The sequence below is a fragment of the Prionailurus viverrinus genome, chromosome B1, assembly GCF_022837055.1.
Source record: "Prionailurus viverrinus isolate Anna chromosome B1, UM_Priviv_1.0, whole genome shotgun sequence".
NCBI classification, from domain to species: domain Eukaryota; kingdom Metazoa; phylum Chordata; class Mammalia; order Carnivora; family Felidae; genus Prionailurus; species Prionailurus viverrinus.
This window is the reverse complement of record NC_062564.1, coordinates 194,854,195-194,878,653: the sequence shown is the minus strand read 5'-3', so window position 1 is coordinate 194,878,653 and position 24,459 is coordinate 194,854,195. Positions and strand designations below refer to the sequence as shown.

The 24,459-nt window shown below is 36.7% G+C and overlaps 2 protein-coding genes across 5 annotated transcripts in view; one reads left to right on the top strand and one right to left on the bottom strand.

The window, feature by feature from the left end:
* CC2D2A (coiled-coil and C2 domain containing 2A) overlaps positions 1-17,787 on the top strand; it is a 176,324-nt gene extending 158,537 nt beyond the window's left edge. For all 3 annotated transcript variants that reach the window (XR_007151443.1, XR_007151442.1, XR_007151441.1), the window contains exons 36-37: positions 17,279-17,289; positions 17,777-17,787. The gene's annotated coding sequence lies outside the window, so the exon portion shown is untranslated. The remainder of the gene's footprint in view (positions 1-17,278; positions 17,290-17,776) is intronic.
* Positions 1-24,459, bottom strand: part of FBXL5 (F-box and leucine rich repeat protein 5) — a 46,845-nt gene that overhangs the window by 983 nt on the left and 21,403 nt on the right. For both annotated transcript variants that reach the window (XM_047855030.1, XM_047855031.1), the window contains exons 7-10: positions 20,896-21,044; positions 20,199-20,281; positions 18,569-19,294; positions 6,807-6,955 (exon numbers count right to left, since the gene is read on the bottom strand). In XM_047855030.1, the coding sequence (XP_047710986.1) occupies positions 6,807-6,955; positions 18,569-19,294; positions 20,199-20,281; positions 20,896-21,044 (1,107 nt within the window). The remainder of the gene's footprint in view (positions 1-6,806; positions 6,956-18,568; positions 19,295-20,198; positions 20,282-20,895; positions 21,045-24,459) is intronic.

The window sequence follows — 24,459 nt, the reverse complement described above, 5'->3', positions numbered from 1 at the left end:
AAAGAAGGGAAAGAAATAATTGTTTTGGCAACAATCTTACAAAATAAAAATCTAAGACAAAAAGATAACCCACAGAAGTAATGTTGTAGGGTAACTTAACAACAGATTTCTTAAACTGTCAACATCCTTCCTAGAAATATAATTAAGACAAAAACAGCCCCATCCAAATACATCAGCTAAAGAATCCACTATTCAGCAATTACAGTAAACATTATATTCGAAACTTAAATAAACTATATAGACATAGACTGAACACGTTCTCCTTATTTTTATTTAACATCTGTAGCAAAACAAATGGTGAGAGTTACGTGAAATTATCTTCCAGAATTAAGTATATAATCAATGATTAGCTAAATAAACATATCTAAGACATAATAAAACCTGTGACTCAATTAGAAAGAAAAATAAAACACTGTGGAGTAACTGACATTTTATTCCAGTCACATTACACTACCCAAACACTAGATAAAAGATCCATTAGGGAACACAGCCCAGAGTGAGAAATATCAAAGGAGACATATCATGGCACATACACAAAAGTTAAGTTCTTTGAATGAATCATAGTTTTCATAAAGGCAGGCAAATGTGCAAAAGGATGTTTTAACTATACCAAAGCCTTTCAGTAGGTCTGCACCATGAAAAAAACCAAAATACTTGCATTTGTTATTTGTGATATGTACAGACCATACACTATGTAATTGTATACACTATGTCAAATGGATAACTGAAAAATCACAGTATTCTGGATTGATATCTAGTTCAACTCAGAAACATATTTCAAATAAGCTTTGTTTTGTTTTTTAAAATAGCAATCTGTTTTTTAAAGTAGCAATGCAGGGCACCTGGGTGGCTCAGTTGGTTAAGCATCCAACTCTTGATTTCGGCTCAGGTTCTTGATTTCAGGTCACAGTTTGTGAGTTCAAGCCCCATGTCTGGCTCTACACTAGTCCAGAGCCTGCTTGGGATTTTCTTTCTCTCTTTGCTCTCTTTCTCCAACCCCTCCCCTGCTTAAACACGTGCACACACTCTCTCGCTCTCTCTCTCAAAAGTAAATAAATGGCGCCAGGGTGTCTCAGTCGGTTAAGCGTCTGACTTCGGCTCAGGTCATGATCTCATGTTTCATAGGTTCGAGCCCCGCATCAAGCTCTGCAGTGGCAGTGTGGAGCCTGCTTGGGATTCTCTCTCTCCCTGCCCTTTGCCCACTTGCGTGCACACTCTCTCCCTTTCTCTCTCAAAATAAATAAATAAACTTTAAAGAAACATCAAAGAAACAGATGAAATAATAGAGTAGTAATCCACTGCAAAAGAAGGCATTTATGTTAACATCAACATAAGAAAAAGACTGCTTGCATCAAAACACACAAAACACTTATTTCCCAGAATTTAACTTTTCCTTGTAGTCCCAAAATGGCATACGCAAAATACCAAGGGCACACTTCTTTGGATATACAATCAATGAAGTATAATGTTTATGGATTTCAATATGGAAATAACGCATCTTTAAGAAAAGAAACTAATGAACTTTACCAGCATATGTGGGACTGCAATGGGTTAGGACTTCATTTATTTTCAAATACTTATGTTTAATTTTAAAACAGAGGTGATGCCTGCAATGTGGGGCACAGGTATGGGAGCGGGCAATGCTAATACAGCAGAAGATCGGTCACACGTTTATAACTGCCAAAGTCAGTAACACATGAGGCTTCATTGTATTATTCCATGTTTATATGTTTAAAATTTTTCCTAACAAAAAGTTTAAAATTATCTCAAATATAAAATTGAATTACAAGCCCATTTTTTATTTAATCAAAATTAAAATCTGTTCTATTTTAAAAAATGAAAAGTTCAGTGTGTCAAATATTTAAAATTCACAAAGCAGCATTTTGTTATTATTTTCCCTGAAAACAAGACTCCAGGTTAGCCATCTTAACCAAAACCAAACGTCCTAGAACATATTATCAGATATGTATTAGAAACTCTTCTCCCACAACCTTTGACCAAGTTTTCCTTCTGAACAGATTTGCAGCGTTTCCCCGTGCCACCTTTTCCTAGCTCGTCTTTCCTCACCCCATAAAACACTCGTTCCTGCTCTGCTTGCCAATCACCTACTACCGATCATCAAGAGCCAATCTCCCGCCTCACTACCATGGCCCTGCCTGACATGCAGTCCTAGGATGAAATGCTTAAACTGGTGGATTCTGCAAAAACGTATTTTTCAGTATGTAATTCTACTCTAGAGTCTTTAAAAGGGAGAAATAAGAGGAAAGAGACTTGGAGATTTTAAGACAACTTTCCAACTAAAACTCCCTAAAATACTTTAAAATTTCCATATTCCTATTTTTTAAAAGGACAGAAAGGTAAGGAAGAAACTTCATGCTGAATTCAACAATGGCCTGGGGAAAATCGGAAGTGCTGGATGAAAGCAACGCAAGTGAAGCACAGTTCTAAGGCAGGGAATAATAAAAGGGAGCTGCCAAGGGGCCAACAGGATCAAGGAAGCTCTTCTAGAGATTCCTATCTTTCCAAATACTAAACAGCTGGTCACCATCCTCTCCAAAAAAACAGGCTCAGCAGCTTCAGGTCTACCTGGGTCACTCTTTGCTCTCAAAAGTCTAAAGGATGGTACTAGAGGTAACAGGGGAAGAAAAATGTGTGTCCCATACATAAGTAACCCAACCCTGCTTATCTGTCAGCATCTCCGTATTAACATCACAAAAGAAATTCCCCACTCACACTGATATAAGATGTGCCCCCTCCTTCAAATATGCACTGGAATATCTGAGTTTCAATGGGATTCTAAGTATACAGAGTGAAGAGACAGAATTAATATGTAAGTGTTTTCAAATCAAAAAGTAGAATCTGCAGCGTGTGGGTGCCTCAATCAGTGGGGCATCTGACTCCTGGGTTTCAGCACAGGTCATGATCTGATGGTTTGTACCAGCAGCTCAGAGCCTGCTTGGGATTGTCCCTCTCCCTGTGTCCCTCCCCAACTCATGCCTGCTTGAAGGAAGGAAGGAAGGAAGGAAGGAAGGAAGGAAGGAAGAGAGAGAGAGAGAAAGACAGAGAGAGAGAGAGAGAGAGAAAGAAAGAAAGAAAGAAAGAAAGAAAGAAAGAAAGAAAGAGAGGGAGGAAAGAAAGGGAGGGAGGAAAGAAAGGAGGGAGGAAAGAAAGAAAGAAAGAAAGAAAGAAAGAAAGAAAGAAAGAAAGAAAGAAAGAAAGAGAAAGCAAGCAAAGCAAAGCATTGATCGATCTAGAGAAGGTGGTGGGTACTTAAACAATAACTACACTACTATCTCAAAACTACAATCCCGTCTTAAGGTTACAGACCAGATGTCTGATCCTAATAATTATGAAAGTGATGTCAACCATGAGGAGATTTTATTCTATTTAAAGGCCTAGGGCAAAGCAAAAGTAAAGATAACCACTGTTTTTAACTTTGGTTAGTCTCATATTGTAGTAAACAGAAAAGAAGAGCAGTTTCCAAAGCATGAAAACCATAACCAAAGTTAACAGTGAGACTCTTAAGCATCACAGGACTGTTTGAAAAGGGAATAAATGGACAGCAGAAAAAGTGAGGCAGCATTAGAAAGAAATATTAACTAAGATACCTCCTACATTATTTTGCCAAGTACCTCAAGCAGCCAGCTGCACTTCCATAAACACTGACAACTCAAAGGCAGTTTCCCTTTAAATATTTGACTCATCACCAGCAAATGTCTATGTTGATATAGAACAGAAAACTCAAATGATTATAATATACAAAGGCTAAATTACATAAAGGAATAATAAACAAGGAAAATAAAATTGGCATTATTAAATTTTTAAATGCATGGTAAAAAATAAATTTTACAAGAAAGCATTTTTAAAATATTAGATAAAAAGAGCTAGAATGTTAACTATAGTTATTTCCCCAAATTTTTATTACTGATTTTTTTTTCCTGGATTTTAAGTATATCATTTATGCTGTATATCTGCACTTACCTTCACTTACCTTTAATTCCTCTTTAACTTAAATTAGAAACATAAGAAAGCAAATCATCTGAGACTGTGTCACCTCCAGAACTATGAGCTAATCTACCTTAATTCATAAATTATACAGACATGGAAATGCAGATAAGTACAAAAAGTTTATTTGCTATCATTGTCCAAGTGTTCTTCAGAGCTCCAAAACTATGCAATTCCATTTAATACTTGTTAAATGACAGAGAATGTCTTAAACCTTATGGTGAAGAAGCCTTCTTTTATATTTAAATCTTAACGTTATCAATCAAATAACAAATGTAAATGTCATGAGGAATCATTCAGAAGAATAAAAATGGCATTTTTTAATCAGTGCTTAGTACAGTGTCTTGCTCGCAGTAGGTATTATTTGGATATCTGGTACTAACTTATCTTCTCCAAAATCTCTGCCAGTGCTTAGGTCATCTGCTTTACTTATCACTCATTATTTAGTTAATGAGTATCGTTTATCAGTATTTACTTCTTTTAGTTAGTGAGCTGGTAGCTAACTATGCACGCTTTCTTTTGACAACTACGTTTTTAAATGTTACTCAAATACTTAAAATAGTCTATTACCTAAACATGCCCCCTATTATTCTTAAGACCATATATAAAACATATTAACTACTTTCTGAAAAATTAAAAATAATAAAAAGGGGACCCCATAAGTGGTCAGTACATATTTACTGTACAAATTGAGTCGTAGCAAAAGAGGCTGGATCAATGGTGTCATCTTGCAAAACTGGATACAATGCAACTTTTATTCTAACACTTTCTAGGTTGTCCATAAGTCCTTTTAAGGAAAAAATTCTATCAGAAGATTACTTTAGGAGCAACTGGCTAGAACTCCGGAACACAAGTTAATATGATAAGTCATCCTATAAATTTTAAAGGATCTCCATTTCCCCCGAATTATGTTTTAAGAAGCTGTAAAGGGAGACTTAATATTGGGTTATACAAACACTATCAGTTTCCTTTCAAATCTTTCAAAGTCAGATATCTTCATTAAAATTCACTTATTGAAAATTACCACTCATTTATCAAAAAAAAAAAAAATCACATTCAACAAGAGGAATGTAGCAGCTCCTTTGGAACACTTTAATATTTATATATTCAAAACCAGTTAAGATGAAATAAATTCTAACATCCTAACAAAATGCAAAAGACTTTAAGTATTTAACTTCACCCCATCACCTAAATTATTTCAAGAAGTTTAAAAAACTTTACATGCAAAACAAGCAGGCAGATCATAAAAATGAACTGAAATCCAATCTCCCCCACCCTGTAACATCTACATACCCCAAAACAAATCTAGCAAATTCAATTGTGACATTTATTCCCACAAACATAACCTATGCTAAAATCAATTGTGGACAATTCAAGTGCAAGACAAAGATGAGAATGTTTTCTTATAAAAATAACTGCTTACTGGTTACTTTCATAATATGTCCTATAAACCTTGGGAAGCACAACACTGCATGTACAATAACAGCCGTGCATTAAAAAAAAATCTCCCATCTCAAATTCACTGCCATCTACAAAAGCAGCAAATTGTTCATGGAAGCAATCAAACTTACTTGTTGTACACTTAGAGGCTGCAACTAAAATGACATTCATTCTCACCATTCCTGGATTATACACTGAAGGCAGAGAAATGCTCCTATTTAGTGTTGCTACTTCAAGAACAAGGGAAGTCATCTCCTGCGTGACCAATGTGATTCCACAAATAAAAGAGCTTCAATCTCCTGTCTCTTTATATGTATTTAAGGAAAATCTAATCTCCCAGAAATAGCAATTTGCTAACTTCTCTGCCTACAAGTATGTCATTAAAGAGACCATTCCTCCAGTCTTCCTGGCTCCTGTCAATTGTTCTCCCTGAGAGAAACTCAGCTGATATTCCTGTCATCTTAAGATGACACAGGCTTTCAAGGAACAGTTTATGGTGTAAAAAGGTGCACAGCAGAATCTGAGCTATACAAATATTTTTCCAGTTATAAATACAGGCGGTGATTTGCTTACTAATAATTGAGGAGGAGCTTTTTATATGCTTCTAGAAACTTCAGTCTCTCCTAGTGACTATCAAAAGCCCAAAAGGGCATCGAATACCTTGAAAAAACATAGTCAACAGGCTCACAGGGTAGGGAAGGTTTAAGAAAAAAAAACAAAACAATCAAAATAGGTATTTATCTAATGACTGTTAAAAGTAGGTTCAGGAATCAATCTCCATAACACTACAGGAATTTTAGTCAGGTCTAAAGCAACTCAGCCTCTTCGATATCACATGGCAACCCCACCTCAAACTTCCATGAGATTGATTTGGAACCAGAGCCAGGATCCCCAAAAGGTTCCCATTACCAAAGTCCTCCTTTTCCAACTGCATTTTTTAAAGTTGTCCCACGAGAAAACTGAGTGATCATCCCTAAGAAAACAGTGTATCTAGAACATCAATACATCTAAATTGTTAATGAGTGCTACATCACTAGAAGAGTTTCCCAAAATTTTATAAGAATTTTAGTATTTCTACAACTTACCATTTAAGAATGTATTAAACTGCTACATATTCCAAAAATCTGGCATGACAGATATTTGAAATACCCATCTGCAAGAAAAACTTACCTTTATAGGAGCTAATTAATGAAAACATGTGATTTTTTAATTTTATCAAATGTAAAGGACTACCACTGAAAGTAAAACAGTTTGGTAATTACAAATCTAGAAAATTAAATACAAACCCTAAGAATTATCAGAACTGCTAAAATTTTTTAAATCTATTCCTTCAAAATTATCTCATTATTAAAAGGCATTACCGTTAATGTTGTCACAGTAGTAAAAGTATTCATCGTTTAGAGAAGGACATGCTGAGACCAAATCCTGCAAGCCTGCACCAGTTACAGTAAGACAACCAGAGAGATTAAGGTGCTCCAAATAAGGCAGCCCTCCTCCCAGAGTCAAAACCCTGTAAGAGAAACAATCCAACAATTAGAATATATTAATCTATGAAAATTATATATTCCTATGGCCTACTGGACCACTATTAACAGATCTTCCAATTTGATAATGACAAAATTCAAGAATTTCTATAAAACACAGTAACTAACCTCCTACTTAGGCAGCAGTAATTTACCTGAGAAAAACTTCTTACATTTTTCCTCAAGACATTCAATAAACAAGTCTATGAATTTTTTCTTTAGAAGAACTTAACAGTAACTCAATTCTTAGAAAGAAGTACTAAATCTTGGAACTATAATCTTCATTCTCCTACAGGCTAAGTGAAAATTATCAAGAAAATTACGGACTAGTTTTGGCAGTTCCTCAGAGAACATACGACCCAACACTTCTCCTAGGCATATGCCCAAGACAACTGAAAACATATGTTCACATGGTAACTTGCAAAGAAATGTTCACAGCAGCATCATTCATAATAGCCAATAAGTGGAAGCAACCCAAATTTTAATTAATTAAAATGAATGGATAAACAGACATTATATAGCCATAAACTACTGACACATGCTACCAAATGGATGAACCCTGAAAACATCATGCTAAGTGAAAAAGGCCAGACACAAAAGGCCACATAGCATATGAATCTATTTTTTTATTACTTAAAAACATTTTTTTTCATGTTTATTTATTTTTGAGAGACGGAGACAGAGCACGATCAGGGGAGGGACAGAGAGATAGAGACACAGAATCCAAAGCAGGCTCCAGGCTCTGAGCTGTCAGCACAGAGCCTGATGTGGTGCTTGAACCCACGAACTGTGAGAGCATGACCTGAGCCAAAGTCAGACACCCAACTGACTGAGACACCCAGGCACCCCGAATCGATTTTTTTAATGTTTATATCTTTTGAGAGAGAGACAGAGAGAGAGCATGAGCCAGGGAGGAGCAGAGAGTGAAGGTGAGAAAGAACTGCAAGCAGGCTCAGCGCTGTCAGTGCAGAGCCCTACATGGGACTCTAACCCACAAACCATGAGACCATGACCTGAGCAGAAATCAAGAGTCGGATGCTCAACTGAGCCACCCAGGTGCCCCTGTATGAATCTATTTACATGAAATATCCAAAACAGGCAGAATAGGCATAGAGACAAAGTAGATTGGAGGTTGCTAGGGGCTGGGGGCAAAGGGGCATAACTGTTAAACAGTATATAATTTCCCTATGGTATGAAGAAAATGTTTCTGAATTAGTGCTGATGCTTGCCAACCTTGTAAATCTACTAAAACCACTGATTTGTACACTTTAAAAGAATGAATTTAATGGTAAGTGAATTACATGTCAGTAAAAATGAAACCCTAATGGCATATCCTAGAATAAAAACATTAATATAAATAGGATAAAATGAGGAGTGAGCTAAAATGACAATGGCAGAGCTAAAAAAATATCAGGAACAAAACTGAGAACATTAATTTTCTGTACAATATAAAGTTCTGAAAACTAAAACAGTCTATCTTAAAAGAGATGTCAAGGGGCGCCTGGCTGGCTCAGTCGGTTGAGCGTCCGACTTCGGCTCAGGTCATGATCTCGCGGTTTGTGAGTTCGAGCCCCATGTCCAGCTCTGTTCTGACAGCTTTGAGCTCGGAGCCTGGAGCCTGCTTCGGATTCTGTGTCTCCCTCTCTCTCTGTCCCTCCCCCACTTGTGCTCTGTCTCTCTCTATCAAAAATAAATAAAATGTAATTTAAAAAATTATTTAAAAAAAAAGATGTCAAGAGAGGCTCTCATTGAGCTTAATGGGAAATCAAACAAGCCAAAAATAAATATGCAATTATAATACGGTCTCCCAGGAACACACAGAAGGGCACTGATGGGGGAAGGAGAGGGACCCAAAAAGGTTTCCTTTAAGAAGGGACATTTAAACTGTGATAGAAAAAAACAGAAATTGGCCAAAAAATGTATGTTACAGACAGAGAAAGCAAATATAAATATCTAAATGTAAGAAATATGGTGCCTTGGAGGAAGAGAAAATAGATGCATATGGCTAAAGATAGGATGGCTGTGTGTGTGTGTGTGTGTGTGTGTGTGTGAGATGTCTGTTTCTTGTCTTTTTTTTTTTTTTTTTTTTTTTGGCAGGGGTGAGGATGTGACCAAATCAAAACTTAGAGATTTAAGAAATAAGATATAAACTACAGAGGTAAGCAAAGGCCAAGAATTTAGACTTAACCAAAGTGCAACTGAACTCACTGAAAGGTTTAGATAGAAGAGTAATAACAAGTAATAAGAAATGCATTCTAGGGAGATCACTCTAGTCTGCTTTTTACCACCAACGTCCAAGTATGTCAGGCACAAGCCTAACCCATAAAATGCAGGATGAATAAAACACAGGTTCTGCCCTCAACTGGGGAAAGAAATATTTAAACAAAGTATTGACAATATATGCAATAAGAAAACAAAAAGTTACAGAAATATACAGAAGTTATAGAAACAATACAGACCAGGGAATGATTCCAAAATAGTAATCTTTAGAGGAATAGAACAAAATCCAGAATTCAACAATGTATAATTCACATTATCTGGTACCCAATCAAAAACTACTAGACATTCAAAGATCAGGAAGGAAATCAATCAATAGAAACAGACCAATAAATGATAATGATGGGATTAATAGACAATGACTTTAAAACAGTTTTATATTTTAAATATGCTCAAGGATTTAAAAACCATACAAACATAAAAGAACCAAAAAAACACATATATTAATGTCTTTGTATGCTTTTGTATATTTACATATGTTATTATATGTTTATGTGTGCGTATATACATATATATATGGAGAGGAACATACCAAATGAAACTTCTGTACTACAGATGAAAAATACAATTTCTGAAATAAAATACACTGAGATTAGCAGTGATTAGACACTGTAGAAACGATTAGTGGACTTGAAGACACAACTAGATTAGCCTAAATAAAGCAGTATTACCACTACCACCACCACCAAAAAAAAAAAAAAAAAAAAAAAAACACAAAAAACCTTGGTATTATGGATTAAATTGTTATCACCTCTCTCCCCCTAAAAATATGCTGAAGTCCTAACACCTGGCATCTATAAGTGTGACTTTGGTTGGAAATAAGGGCTTTGCAAATTTAATCAAGTTAAGATCAGGTCACTGGGGTGGACCTTAATCCAATATGACTGGTGTTCTTGTAAGAAGAGGAAAATTTGGACATAACAGAAAATGCCATGTGAAGACATAGACAGAGACTGGAGTTATGTTGCCACTAGCCAATCAAAACACAGGTCTACCAGAAGCTGAAAGAGTTAAGGAAGGATCCTCCCTTAGACATTTTAGAGGGAGTATAGTTTGGCCAATACCTTGATTTGGAAAGCTAGCCTCTAGAAGTGTAAGAAAATAAAGTCTATCATTTTAATTACCAAAGACACTGCCATTTAATATAGCACTTTATGTTCTAGCCAGAGCAATTAGATAAGAAAAAAAATAAATAAAAGACACCCAGATTGGAAGGGGAGTAGTGAGATTATCTTTGTAGAAAGATCTTACATGTAGAAAACTCTAAAAAATTCATACAAAAAACTGTTAGAGCTAATAAATTCAGCAAAGTAGGATACAAAATCAACATGCAAAAATCAATTATATTTTTATATACTAGCAATGAGGAATCAGAAAAGGAAACTAAGAAAATTCTATCTACAATACCATCAAAAATTTTAAATACTTATGATTTTAATTGAAAAGGCAAAAGACTTAAACACTGAAAACTTAAACTACTGAAAGAAATTAAAGAAATGAAAACAGGGACTCAAACACCTGTATGCCAATTTTTACAACAGCATTATTCATAACAGCTAAAAGGTATAAAGGATCCAAGTGTCTAATGATGACATCAATCAATAAATAAAATGATGCATAAATACACTGGAGTATTATTCAGCTATAAAAAGGATGAAGTTCTGATACATGCTACCACATGAATGAACCTTGAAAACACTATGCTAAGTGAAACAGGCAGACACAAAAGGACAAGTGTTATGACTCCATTTATATGATGTATCTAGGATATAGAAATGATGCAAATACACAGAGACAGAAAGTAAAATAAGTTACCAGAGGCTGTGAAGGAAGAACAAGGAGTTACTGCTTGATAGTTATAGAGTTTCTGTTTTGAGTCTTGAAAAAGTTTTAGAACTGTATAGTGGTGAAGGCTACACAACACTGCAAATGTACTTAATGCCACTGAAATGTACACTTAAGAATGGCTAAAATGGTGGAACATCTGGGTGGCTCAGTCGGTTAAGCACCCAACTCTTGATTTCAGCTCAGGTCATGATCTCATGGTTCACAAGACTGAGCTCCGCATAGGGCTCTGCGCTGACAGCATGGAGTCTGCTTGGGATTCTCTCTCTCCCTCTCTCTCTGCCCCTCCCCTGTGCGTGCTCTCTCTCAAAATAAATAAACATTAAAAAAAAAAAAAAAGAATAGCTAAAATGGTAACCTCTATAGAACACATACTTTACCATAATTTTTTTCTTAAAATGCATACAAACCCTGGAGCAAATATTAAGTAAATGAGGTACTAGCCAATAGGAGAAATAAAACAAGATGCTAAAAAGTACATAATAAATCCAAAAGAAGTCAGGATAAGACAGAACAAGAAGAAAAGATGAAACAAGAAGAAAACAAAGAGCAAGATGGTAGGCCTAAGTTTAACAATATCAATAATTACATTAAATGTAAATGGTCTAAATACATCAATTAAATGACAGAGAATATCTGACTGAACAAAAAAAGTAAGACCAGGAGCACCTGAGTAGTTCAGTTGGTTAAGTGTCTAATTCCTGATTTCAGCTCAGGTCAGGATCTCACGGTTCATGAGATCAACCTGCATTGAGCTCCAGGCTAACAGCATGGAACGTGTTTGGGATTCTCTCTCTCCCTCTCTCTGCCCCTCTCCTGTACACACATGCTCTCTCTCAAAATAAAATAATTTTTTTTAATCTTGATTTTTCAATGTACATTTTTATAGTCAATGCTCTTGTCACAAACCCTATATAACCAATTTGCCAGAACTAATTGCTATCCCATCCCTGAACAGAACATCATGACTAACGCAGGATATCCTGACAGCTCCCAATTAGCACCTCTGTTCCCATACATTAAGTTGTATGAGTGCATGAGTTATATCTGTTCTCAAACCTACTGACATCAATTGTACTTATTAATGTAATTGAAATAATTTTTAAACCAACATAACGAATACAAAAATTGTTTTTAAAAATTAAATTTGCATTTATTTCCTTAGCCTTTTTCCCAAGAAATGCACATAAAATGCACTAACTTTATTCCAATCTCTACTCAAAAAATGCTCTTTTAAAAGCCTTTCCTGTCTATCAAATATGAAGGAGCATTCTCTGTATTCTCTATAAACTAACTTTACTTTTCTTCAGAACATTCAGTCTGATATTACATGTTTACTGACTATTTCTACCACTAAATTATACACTCTATGAAAGCTGGGAATGTGTCTTATTTACTCTGGATCCGTAGCAATTAGAACAGTGCAAGTTATCTAGTAGGTGCTCAATAAACATCTAAATGATTTAGAAAGATTCCTTCAGGAAACTAAAGAAGTCATCTGCACTCAGATTGCAGACTTTTTCAGTTAGCTACCAGTCTAAATGATATCAGATGAGATATTCCTATGTGGTTCCCCGTTATCAAAATTAATTCTTTCTTAAATTCAAACTCAAAGTGTTTATTTCAAGGATATCTTATATGTAAACTCCTCACCACTACCTGTAAAACCATAAGGCAGAAATGCAATTTATTTCCATTCCCAATAGCAGTAAAGTTTTTATTTGTTATTTCTAAGGTTAATAGTATCAAAATTTAATAATAAGTGCCAAACTCACACTATGAAGTAACAACTAAAAATCACTTTCATGCTTTTCTTCAAATTTCACTTAGGAATTCACTTCCTGCCTTGGAGGGAAGTAGGGGTGGAAACTCTTTAGTATTCAAACAAAGCCCTGTAATTCTTCTGTTAGATGAAATATGCCCCTTTCTAGCATTTTCTAAACCTTACCAGAAAGTTTCTAAACCCTTTTTCACTGAAAGCAAATAGAAGAAACATCTTAATTAGATTCATCAAAAATTTTGACTCCCTTTGAAATTGATTTTTAACTATGCAGAATTTTTAATAAATTCTGGCTTATTTAAAAATATACCAACAAAACTAAAGAAACACAGGAAAACTGCCATTTCCTCAGACATCACCGCAGTTCTGAAATATTACAAATGGTCATATGTCTTATTTCATTCTTTGGACAATAAAACTGGTCACGTTGAAAACTCAACTGAGAGGTACCAGGCTTGTTCTCAGGGTTGTGAATTTGAACCTCATGTTGGATGTAAACATTACTTAAATAAAAATTAGAAAGAAAGAAAGAAAGAAAGAAAGAAAGAAAGAAAGAAAGAAAGAAAGAAAAAGGAAGGAAGGAAGGAAGAGGGAGGGAAGGGAGGAAGGAAGAGAAAAAGTAACTAAATAGAGCCACAAATAAGTTTTAATACGGCACAGTAGTAATGAAAAAGATAATGGTATTGGAAATGAATTTTAGGTTTTAAATTGAACCAAAAATTCCTTTTACTTTAAAACCAAGTTACATTCAAACACAACTAAAGCCACATCAGGAATACATATATAAAAAACACAATAAAGAAGCCTGGATGACTCAATCGGTTAAATGCCTGACTCTTGATTTTGGCTCAGGTGATGCTCTCACAGTACACAGGTTCAAGCCCTGGGCTTGGGCAACAAGCCCCGGGCTGGGCTGACAAAGCCAGAACCTGTCTGGGATTCTCCCTCTTGTGCACACTCTCTCTCTGCTCTTCCTCTGCTCATGCTCTCTCTCAAAATAAATAAGTAAACATTTTAAATATATATATATATATATATACACACACACACACACACACACACACACACACACACACACACACACAATATGGGCACCCGGGTGGCTCAGTTGGTTAAGCGTCCAACTTTGGCTCAGGTCACGATCTCACAATTTGTGAGTTCAAGACCCACGTCAGGCTCTATGCTGACAGCTGGGAGCCTGGAGCTTGCTTAGATTCTGTGTCTCTGTGTCTCCCTCTCTCTCTGTCCCTCCCCTGCTCATGCTGTCTCTCTCTCAAAAATAAATAAACAGTAAAAAAAAAATATATATATATATATATATATATACAGTAAAAAGTTTAAAAAGGAACAAAATGAGAATATGGTTGTCTTTTGCTTTTTATTGCTTTAACTACTGTCTATGCATTTGGGTTTGAATACACAGAAAATTAATGGAATGATGCACAGCAGCCCAACCATAATGGCAGGAGTTACCTCAGGGGGAAACACTCTTGGTACAGGACTTCTGAAAGATTTTTGTAATAACCTCATATTAAGTATCTTTTATAATGGTAGGGAAGTATTAGGTTTTGTGCTTGGTAAATTCTTCATCATAAAATATGTGACCATCTGATTATTAAAGAGATCTGGTAAGGGGTCCCTGGGTGGCTCAGTCGGTTAAGTGATTTCGGCTCAGATCATCTCAGTTTGTGAGATTGAGTCCCACGTAGGGCTCTGTGCTGACAGCGTGCTTGGGATTCTCTCTCCCTCGCCTTCTGCCCCTCCCCCACTGGTGCACACATGCTCTCTAAATAAATCAATAAATAAGTAAGTCTGGTAACATTCAAATCTACACTGACCCTTAAAGAACATGGAGGTCAGGCATCCAACAATCCCCACCTCACACAATAGAAAATCTGAGTGTAACTTATGACTCTCAAACACTTAACTACTAATAGCTCACTTTTGACTGGAAGCCTTACCCATATCATAAACAATTAACACATATTTTACATGTTACATATGTATTATATACTGCATCCCTACAATAAAGGAAGCTAGAAAAAATAAAATGTTATAAAGAAAATCATAAGGAAGGGAAAATATATTTACAGCACTGTACTATATTTATAAAACAAAACAAAACAAAACAAAACCCCGTGTCTAAGTGGACCCACACAGTTCAAATCCATGCTGTTCAAGGCTCTACTGTATCACAGGGCAAAAGAGAAAACACGTAATCAGTTTCCAAAGGCTCATATCAAAACTAATCAGGGGTGCCTTGTGGCTCAGTTGGTTGAGCTTCTGACTTTGGCTCAAGTCATGATCTCATGGGTTCATGAGTTTGAGCCCCTGCATTGGGCTCTCTGCTGTCGGCAAGGAGCCACTTCCCAATCCTCTGTCTCCTTCTCTCTGCACCTCCCCTGCTCATACCCTCTCTCAAAACTTAAAAAAATAAATAAAAAATAAAACATTAGGGGCGCCTGGGTGGCGCAGTCGGTTAAGCGTCCGACTTCAGCCAGGTCACGATCTCGCGGTCCGTGAGTTCGAGCCCCGCGTCAGGCTCTGGGCTGATGGCTCAGAGCCTGGAGCCTGTTTCCGATTCTGTGTCTCCCTCTCTCTCTGCCCCTCCCCCGCTCATGCTCTGTCTCTCTCTGTCCCAAAAATAAATAAACGTTGAAAAAAAAAAAATTTTTTTAATAAATAAATAAATAAATAAAACATTAAAAAAAGGTAACAATTACTGCAGAACTGCTACTACTTAGTGAAAACCTACCATGCGTCACCTATTCATGCTATATAAGCCTCAGTTTAAGTGTTTTAGACAAAGCCAGTTATACAGGGGAAAACCAGTATCAAAAACAAACAAAAATCAAAAAACCAGTATCAACCTACACCAAGTCTGTCTGTCCCAAAAGTCAGTGAACCATGGTTCACTGGCATTTTCTCCAACACTTTGTGTAAGAACACTTAATAACCTAACAGAGCTCCAAGTGGGTCCTATAAAACATGTAATAGAACCTAGGTGCTGAGAAGAGCTACCTCTCTGAGCTAACGATGTCTCCCCTCCACCTTCTTTGCTCTAAGAAGAAAGAGATCAATTTAATCTGCTAAAGATTTTATTGACAAAAAAGAGAAAGTAAAATACGGAATTCTCACACATGGTCTTCTAGAACTTAAGAAGGCAGTACAAGTAGATCATGCTCAAAGATCAAAACCTCTAAACTCTGGCTACTCGATTCCAATACTACTCAACAGTGCTTTGCTTTTTGTAAAACTTTAAGGGTACATAATGGCATTAAATTACTTCTACAGACATTCCACATTTTTCAAAATCCCCAATACAATACCATGACTCATTTTAAGTTAAAAAGAGAAAAGAAAATCCCAAATAATGAAAGAATAAGTGGAATGCTGCACCCCTTAAAGATTTTTAGCAGGCCAAATTCTAGTATCAATGCCAATAAATTAGCAGAGAATTATTTTCTTCCCAAAAACCTTTACGAAGATCCCTGTCAGCTAACTTTCCTGTAGATTTAAAATAGGATTTTATTTATAAAAGTTTTAACTACAAACGTTTTTGTAAGTTATTAAACCATGTGGGGTATATCTGAAATAAATATACCTTTTTGAGAGTGCCTGGGTGGTTCAGTTGGTTAAGTGTCCAACTTTGGCTCAGCTCATGACCTCGCAGTTCATGAGTTCAAGCCCCACATCGGGCTCTCTGCTGTCAGCATGGAGCCTGCTTCAGATGCTCTGTCCCCGGCTTTCTCTGCCTCTCCCCCACTCAATCTCTCTCAAAATAAACAAATAAACTTTAAATATATATATTATATATATATATATATATATATATACACACACACACACTGTATATACCTTTTTATAATCACCTAACTGCTTAAACAACAAAGAGAGAATATAGAAGGCAACTCAAAAAATACTATTTTTCTGCTTTTCTACCTTCCATTTATATACCCTCAACCTACTTCTATAGACTTATATTCTACTATTGCCCAATACATATCCTTCACTACAATCAAACTGGATACAAGTCTCCTGTAAACATTCCCTATTGAGTCCAACTTAATCTGCTAAAGATCATACTTAGGAGAAAAGAGGGAGTATTAGGCTTTACGTTAGATGAACTCATTGTTTAGTTTGTCTAGCACCCCATTATTAAATAGCCCTAGGGGCGCCTGGGTGGCTCAGTCAGTTCAGCACCCAACTTCAGCTCAGGTCATGATCTCGCGGTCTGTGACTTCGAGCCCCGCGTTGCGCTCTGTGCTGACAGCTCAGACCCTGGAACCTGCTTTCAGATTCTGTGCCTCCCTCTCTCTCTGCCCCTCCCCTGCTCAAGCTCTGTCTCTCTCTGTCAAAAATAAACATCAAAAAAAATTTTTTTTGAAGAGCCCTAATAAAATTCAAGTCTATTATAGAGTAAAAGAGAAACACATAATCAATTTCTAAAAGTTCGTATCAAAGACTAATTATTGCATATTATTAAGGCTGAGAAGAGCCATAACAGCAAAAGAACCTAACAGCAGCTCCAACAGTGTTCTACTACCGTGTGCTCAAGTCCTCCCCACTGTTTGCAATGGTACCTTTTCCCACTGCCACCTACCAAAATCCTTCATTTTTATTCAAGATTCAACTCAATGTCATCTCTTCATTTAAAAAAAAAATCTTTTTTAAGTAGGCTCCATACCCAACGTGGGGCTTGAACTCACAACACTGCAATCAAGAGTCAGATGCTCTACTGGGCCATCTAGGTGACCCTCTTCATTATATTCTGTGATCATTTACTACAATTGAATGAGAGGTCTCTCTCTCTCTCTCTCTACTTTGATCCCCACAGAATCTTCGTTTGAAATGCCTTAAACAATGGACACATATGGGGGTGCCTGGGTGGCTCAGTCAAATTAAGCATCTGACTCTTGATTTCAGCTCAGGTCTTTATCTCATGGTTTTGTGAGTTCAACCCCACACTGGGTTCTGTGCTGGCAGTGCGGAGGCCACCTGGGGTTCGTTCTCTCTCTCTCTCTCTCTCTCTCTCTCCTCTCTGCCCCTCCCCTAGTCACTCTGTCTCTCTCTCAAAATAAATAAATAAACACAAAAAAAACTTTTTTTAAAGAGTAGACACAAGTAACACACAGCAACAGAATATGGTATACATTATCTTCTTCTTTGCTACAAGTCCTTGAGGGAAAACTATCTTATTCACCTTTACATCCACTAAGGCACCTTAGAAAATGTGTAGGCGTTTGCTAAGCACTGATTAAACTCTCAGTGGTCTTCCACATGTCACAAAGAATTTAAATTGACTGAAATGAAACTTCGAGCTCAAGTTATATTGCTTCAATGCTCTGAAGTAGCACAGACTCCGGTGAACTCTTTTGCTTAAGTAAATCAGCTGAAAGTAATGACTTAGATTCCAATTTTTTTTAATGATTATTTATTTTTGAGACAGAGAGATGGAACCAGCAGGGCAGGGGCAGAGGGAGAGGGAGACGCAGAAATCCTTACCGGGCTCCAGACTCCGAGCTGCCAACCGAGCCTGACACGGGGCTCGAACGCCCAAGCAGTGAGTTCTTGATCTGAGCTGCAGTCAGACTCTTAACCAACTGAGCCACCCAGGAGCCCCTAGATTCCAACTTTTATCTCACATTTGAGAATGTGAACATGTCCACTTCCTAATATTCTGCAACAGGTCACTTACCTGAGACCATGATCTGTGATCTGATAACATCCGGACAGACTGAGAAACAGAAGTACACGTCCAGTCTCTTGGTCAGATTTTTCACTCCCAGAGTAAATTAAGTCTTTTCCTCTGAGCAGTCTAGTCCTTGATGCTTTTTTACACGATGCAGAAGACTCTGGGAGCGCTGACATAGTTCTCAGAGCTGTCCCTGTACAACAAAACGAATGACCGCAATATGCAAAGGCCGGGGAAGCGCCATGCTGCTGCCAACAGACACTAGTCCTTAGTCCCACAATATCGTGACTGTAACAGGCAGAGGAGGAACAACTAAAGTTGGATGCTGTTTCCATTACACAGAGACTTTCAACATTTCTGTGTCTCCATTCTACAGCATCTTCAATATCAGCCAAATCTTCAGCATCTAACATCCACACATACGGAGAAGGGAAATTTTCAGAAGAAACAGGCTTAGTCCAGGGGTGTTCGTTATCCATGTCTTCTCCGATGCCTTTGTTAGTTAAATCGTGCAAACAAGCATACTGCTTGGTGGACTGCATGGTAATGTCTTTATTCTTCCATGGAGTCGAAGTAATTTTGCTCGTGGAAGTTTTCAAAAGGCCACTCTGATGAGATGTCAGAATTCCAAGGGCTCTAGAAATCTTCTCTAGAGCCACATCTGTGATTTTTTCACATCCAGACAGGTCAAGATGCCGAAGACTTTGGCAGCAACCAAGCCAAGACCAACTATAATTAAGAAGTAACAAGACTATTAGTGGATATTGTTAAAATCTTCAAAAGTAGATGAAAACTAGAAGAAAGATTTAAAATCTAATATAATCAATCACATATTTACTGAACATCTACTGCCAGGCACCATTTTACATGGTAGGATAGGAAAAGACAGTAAGAGTAATTAGGGACTAAGAGTACTGCTAACATAATAGAAGGGTAAGGAAAGGGTAGAAAGGTATGGAAGGGAGAGACTTCACTTATTTTTCTGAAAAGTAACCAGTGGAGGCAAGGCGGTACACACATCAAAGAAAGAGAATAACTAGTAATTAGAGGAGGAAGATCCAGAAGAAACAAGCTCTAGCATCTGAGAGAGAACTAGCCATAGCCAGAGAAGGGTACACCTCTCCCTCTGAAACAGGCAGAGAGGTGCTGATACAAATGCTACAGTGGGAAAGAGAAGGGTGAGGCAGAGTAAGAAGGAAAGTGATAGCACCTAAGGAAATAAAACCTGTGAAGACTATGGCTTGACCAAAGTGTTACAGTTTCAGAGTATGAAGAATGTAAGCGGGAGCTTTGCCAAATGGCATTAGGAGCCCAAATGAAATAGAAACTGCTTAAAAACGTATAGTGCCAATCTACATGACTGTACAGCAAGGCTCAAAGGTCTAGACACAGTACAGGATTATAAAGACAAAAGGATGATGCAGATTCAAGTTTTGGATCAGCAGGAACCCATGGACAAAAGCAAAGAACTGGAGGGTGCTATCAAGTTGTAACCATACATGACTGAGATCTATCTGCATGGTAACAAATAATAGCACAATTAAACTGCAATTATAAAAATAAGAAACTACAGAACAATTCTACTAATTCATAAGTAGAAATCCTTATACTGAAATATTTAAAAATAACTCACCTGTCAAATGCAGAATCTGAAATGTCAGTCTGGGTAAGATCCAGATGCTCCAAGTTAGGACAAAGTTCTAAAATTTGCCTAACCTAATGGGGGGGCGGGAGAGGGGGAAATCACTGTGAAAATCTGCAGACTTTTAGTTAGATTGAAAAAGACGTAACTTTTAATAAATAATATAAGCCAGTAGTTCCCAAGCTTTTGTGCATGTAAAAATTATTTGGATACTGCACTACAAATATATATTCTGGGCTCAAACTCTCAAGAATCTGTTTTAGTAACCATAATACTAGACCCAGGAAATTTATATTTAAGGAATACCCAAGGATATTCTGATGCAGACTTTTAAAACAGTGATTTAATCTCACTTGCCCATTTTACCATGCCTTACATATAAAGAATCATATAAAACTGGGCTTTCTCACTTAGTATCTGTGAAACTGAATAAATTATTTAACCTCTCCTAGTCTTGGTTTCCTTCCTGTAATGTGTACAGTTATCTACATATAAAGATACTATGAAAACTGACATGAAATAACATGAAAGTCAGCAGTGTATGCCTACCCATGGGAGAGCACTCTCCTGGGTAAAAGGGTGGGTTTTTTTCTTTTTCTCCCCTTAATTAAATTCAGAAATAAGTAAACCAAATGTAGATCACTGCTACTTTTTCTTAATACCCAAACTAGTGCCAATTTATACATACCATCTTGCTGGAAACTGCAGAGCTGTATGCTAATACTATAGTTTTTACTGAAGTACCAACATATGGTAGAACATCGTGAATTAAGCCGTGAAGTAAACGTTTTTCCATCTGTGCAATGCTGATAGCAATCGATTCTTCGGCAGACTCCTCTGTAAAATGAATTTAAAAATCTAAGAATTTGATACACTAGTGATAATTAGGCTGCTCAAGGAATTACCAACTTATTACATATGAAATTCTTTTTGCCATTCTCAAACTCCCTTATGTATGCAAAGCAAATTAAATGGACAAGGTCTCACTCGCCAGAACTTAGTATTTAACAAGTCTGACATTAAAAAGAGACAAAAGGAAAAAAAAAAAAAAGGTTTACAATGAGAACGAAAGGAAGACTTTTTCTCATTTGCTTCAAAGTTGAAAGCTATTTCCATATCAAAGTTGGTACAGCAGAGAGAAAGAAAAAAATAACTCCATTTTCAGGCACTTTAAAAAGTTTTGGGGGAAAAAAACCTGAATATTTAAAAGAATAGAAGCTCTTCAAGAAAATATAGGATATCAAAAGAAAAATGATCCATAATAAAAAGTATCATTTGTTCTTTTAGTAAAATAGAAGGGACAAAGAGTTAGAAGAAACTTAAAATAATCAAGTGAGCATGGGACGCCTGGGTGGCTCAGTCGGTTAAGTGCCTGACTCTTAATTTTGGCTCAGATCATGATCTCACCGTCATGAGATCCAGCCCTATCTCTGGCTCCCACACTAGGCAATGAGCCTGCTTGGGATTCTTTCTCCCTCTCTCTCTGCCCCTCCCCTGCTTGCTTGCTCTTGCTCTCTCTCTCTCTCTCTCTCTCTCTCTCTCTCTTTCCCCCCACCTCTCAAAAACAAATTTAAAACCACAAAAATTAAGTGAGCCTGGTCATAATGAATCAAGCAAAAGTAAAGTGCCTTAGAATTTTTTAAGAAGTTAAAATTAAGCACAGCATTTGGTTTTTGCTTAATAACTTTCTTTTTTTTCAGTTTATTTATTTATTTTGACAGAAAGGAGGAGAAGGAATGAGAGGAGGCGCTGACAGCTCGGAGCCAAACGCAGGGTTCAATCCCACAACCCTGGGATCACAACCTGAGCCAAAATGAAGAGTTCGGTGCTCAACTGACTGAGCCACCCAGGCACGCTCCGATGTTTGCTTAATCACTTCTATAGAGCTTGGATACTTAACAATGAAATGCAGGTCTATAACAACCAGCACAACAAAAACACTACAAATTCCAATTTGATGTAAGGGGAAAAACACACACTAACTACACTAAAAAGAATGAATACCTGTATCACCTTTCTCAGGATCCTATTATTATTATGTTTACCAAAGACCTAGCCTGAATGTCTCGAAACATAAAACAGTTTAACAGAGTAAGTTAAAGTCTCATTTCTTTTTTGAGAGAGAGAGAAACTGCAAGCACACAAACACGGGAGAGGGAGAGAGAAAATCTTAAGCAGGCTCCTTGCCCAGTGAGCAATGAGTCCCACTCGAGGCTCAATCCCATGACCCTGGGATCATGACCTGAGCCAAAATTAAGAGTCAGATGTTCAACTGAGCCCCCCCCCCCCCAGGTGCTCCCAAATCTCATATTTTTAAGTTTTTTTTTTAACATTTATTTATTTTGGGGAGACAGAGCATAATAATTCTCAACGTGTGACTGTTTACATATTTACCCTAAATTCCTTGTTTAGCCAGACATATGTGTAAAGTACAGAGATAAGAATTACTTTTAGCAGGGTGCCTGGGTGGCTCAGTTAAGTGTCCAACTCTAGATTTCAGCTTGGGTCACGATCTCACGGTTCATGAGTTCAAGCCCCGCAACCGGCTCCACACTGGCAGTGTGAAGCCTGCTTGGGATTCGCTCCCTCCCTCTCTCTGACCCTCCCCAGCTCTCAAAATAAATAAATGAAAACTTTAAATTAAAAAAAAATGACTTTCAGCGCACTCTATTTATTCTGGTATAATTTTATTCCCAAGTCAGTCTTTTGATTCTGTAGTCCTATCTAAATCTGTATTATTTACTGTGAAATCAAAAAAATAAATTAAACATCCTATGAAGAACAGTATCTTTCTGCAAGACTAGTAAAGACAACTAAACTTAAAAAGCACGAACATAAAGCACAGTGAGTAGTTTAATATGAGATACACCAAACAGCTGAATATATTACCTTAAGGCTCAATCATTACAGCCTTAACCTTTCCCTTTCAGTATGAATGCTTATGGATAAGCATGGTCTTTGGCTATCAAGTGTGGACACAAATACACTAAATTTGGTAAAGACTTTTAAAACTCATGGGTTTTGCTCAAATTTTTCAGAGGACCTGAACTAATCACCCTATTTAAAATTGTAACTTCTTTCCTCTCTTTCTGGCACCCTTTCCTTTTTTTTTTCTCCACAGCACTAGATCCTATCCAATATGGCATATATATTTTGCCTGCATTTACTGTTTATCTCTCCTCTTCAAATTTTAAGCCCAAGGATTTTTTTTTCCTATTTTGTTCACTATTAACCTCATGTTCAAGAGGGTTCTCTTGTCACAAGGTAAGCACATCACCAAATCTAACTGGCAAATATCTCTTCCTTACGTAGCACCCTCTAAATGTTCAAAACTGTAACACATAAACATTCAAAACGATGTAAAATGTGGTGACTTCACTTCAGACAAGTAAACTTGCTACTGAAATAATCTTTATATGCTTTTAGTCCTCACTTTCTATATGTTTAGTTTTTTTGCCAGACCAGCTTACTATTTTTTAAGTGAGCAATTTAGAATAAAAATTCCCTAAAGTTTCAGTTTTACGAAGTATTAGTGTCTTGTCCCCCTTTTTTTTTTTTACTATTTCATCAAGTTTTAGCAATTATTTCCTAGAATAGTACCTAAGACAGTATTTATTATCTTCCTCCCCCATACTCCCAAATAGCATCTTTCTGCACCTCTATTATGCCATTTTTTACTAAATACCTTGAATTAAGGATTACGTATTCCAAATTCTCTTCCATATGAGTTCTTTAACAGTAAGGATAACCTTAGTCACGCTTGAGTTCTCCCACAGTGCTTAAAGAATGGCTACCCTAGTTTTTACAATCCTTCGCCATTTACAGAGGATTTTCATGTATATATATTACTTCCTAATTCCACAACAACCTTGTAAGGCAAGTGGTAGGACTGTTTACAAATGAAGAAACAGGTTCAACAGCTTCACACTCCTTCCTCTAGGCCACAGAGGACTCAATAAATACTGCTGAACTGGTCAAATGAAATGGTCCTAAAAATCACATTGTAAACTGCAAAGTGCAATAATGGATGTACGTTACTTCAAAAAGGAGAATAGTCTTTAATTTTTTTAAGTATTTAAATATAAAAAAACCTCTACACACACTTAACAATTACTTCAAACAGAATAAACTTTAAATCTGCTTATTATTCTTTCAAATCTTACAAAGTAGTAGACTTAAAAACACGAGTTTCTTTAGAAAACATGTAAATGTTTCTTTAGAAAATGTGTAAACCTTAACACCTAGTAGTCTG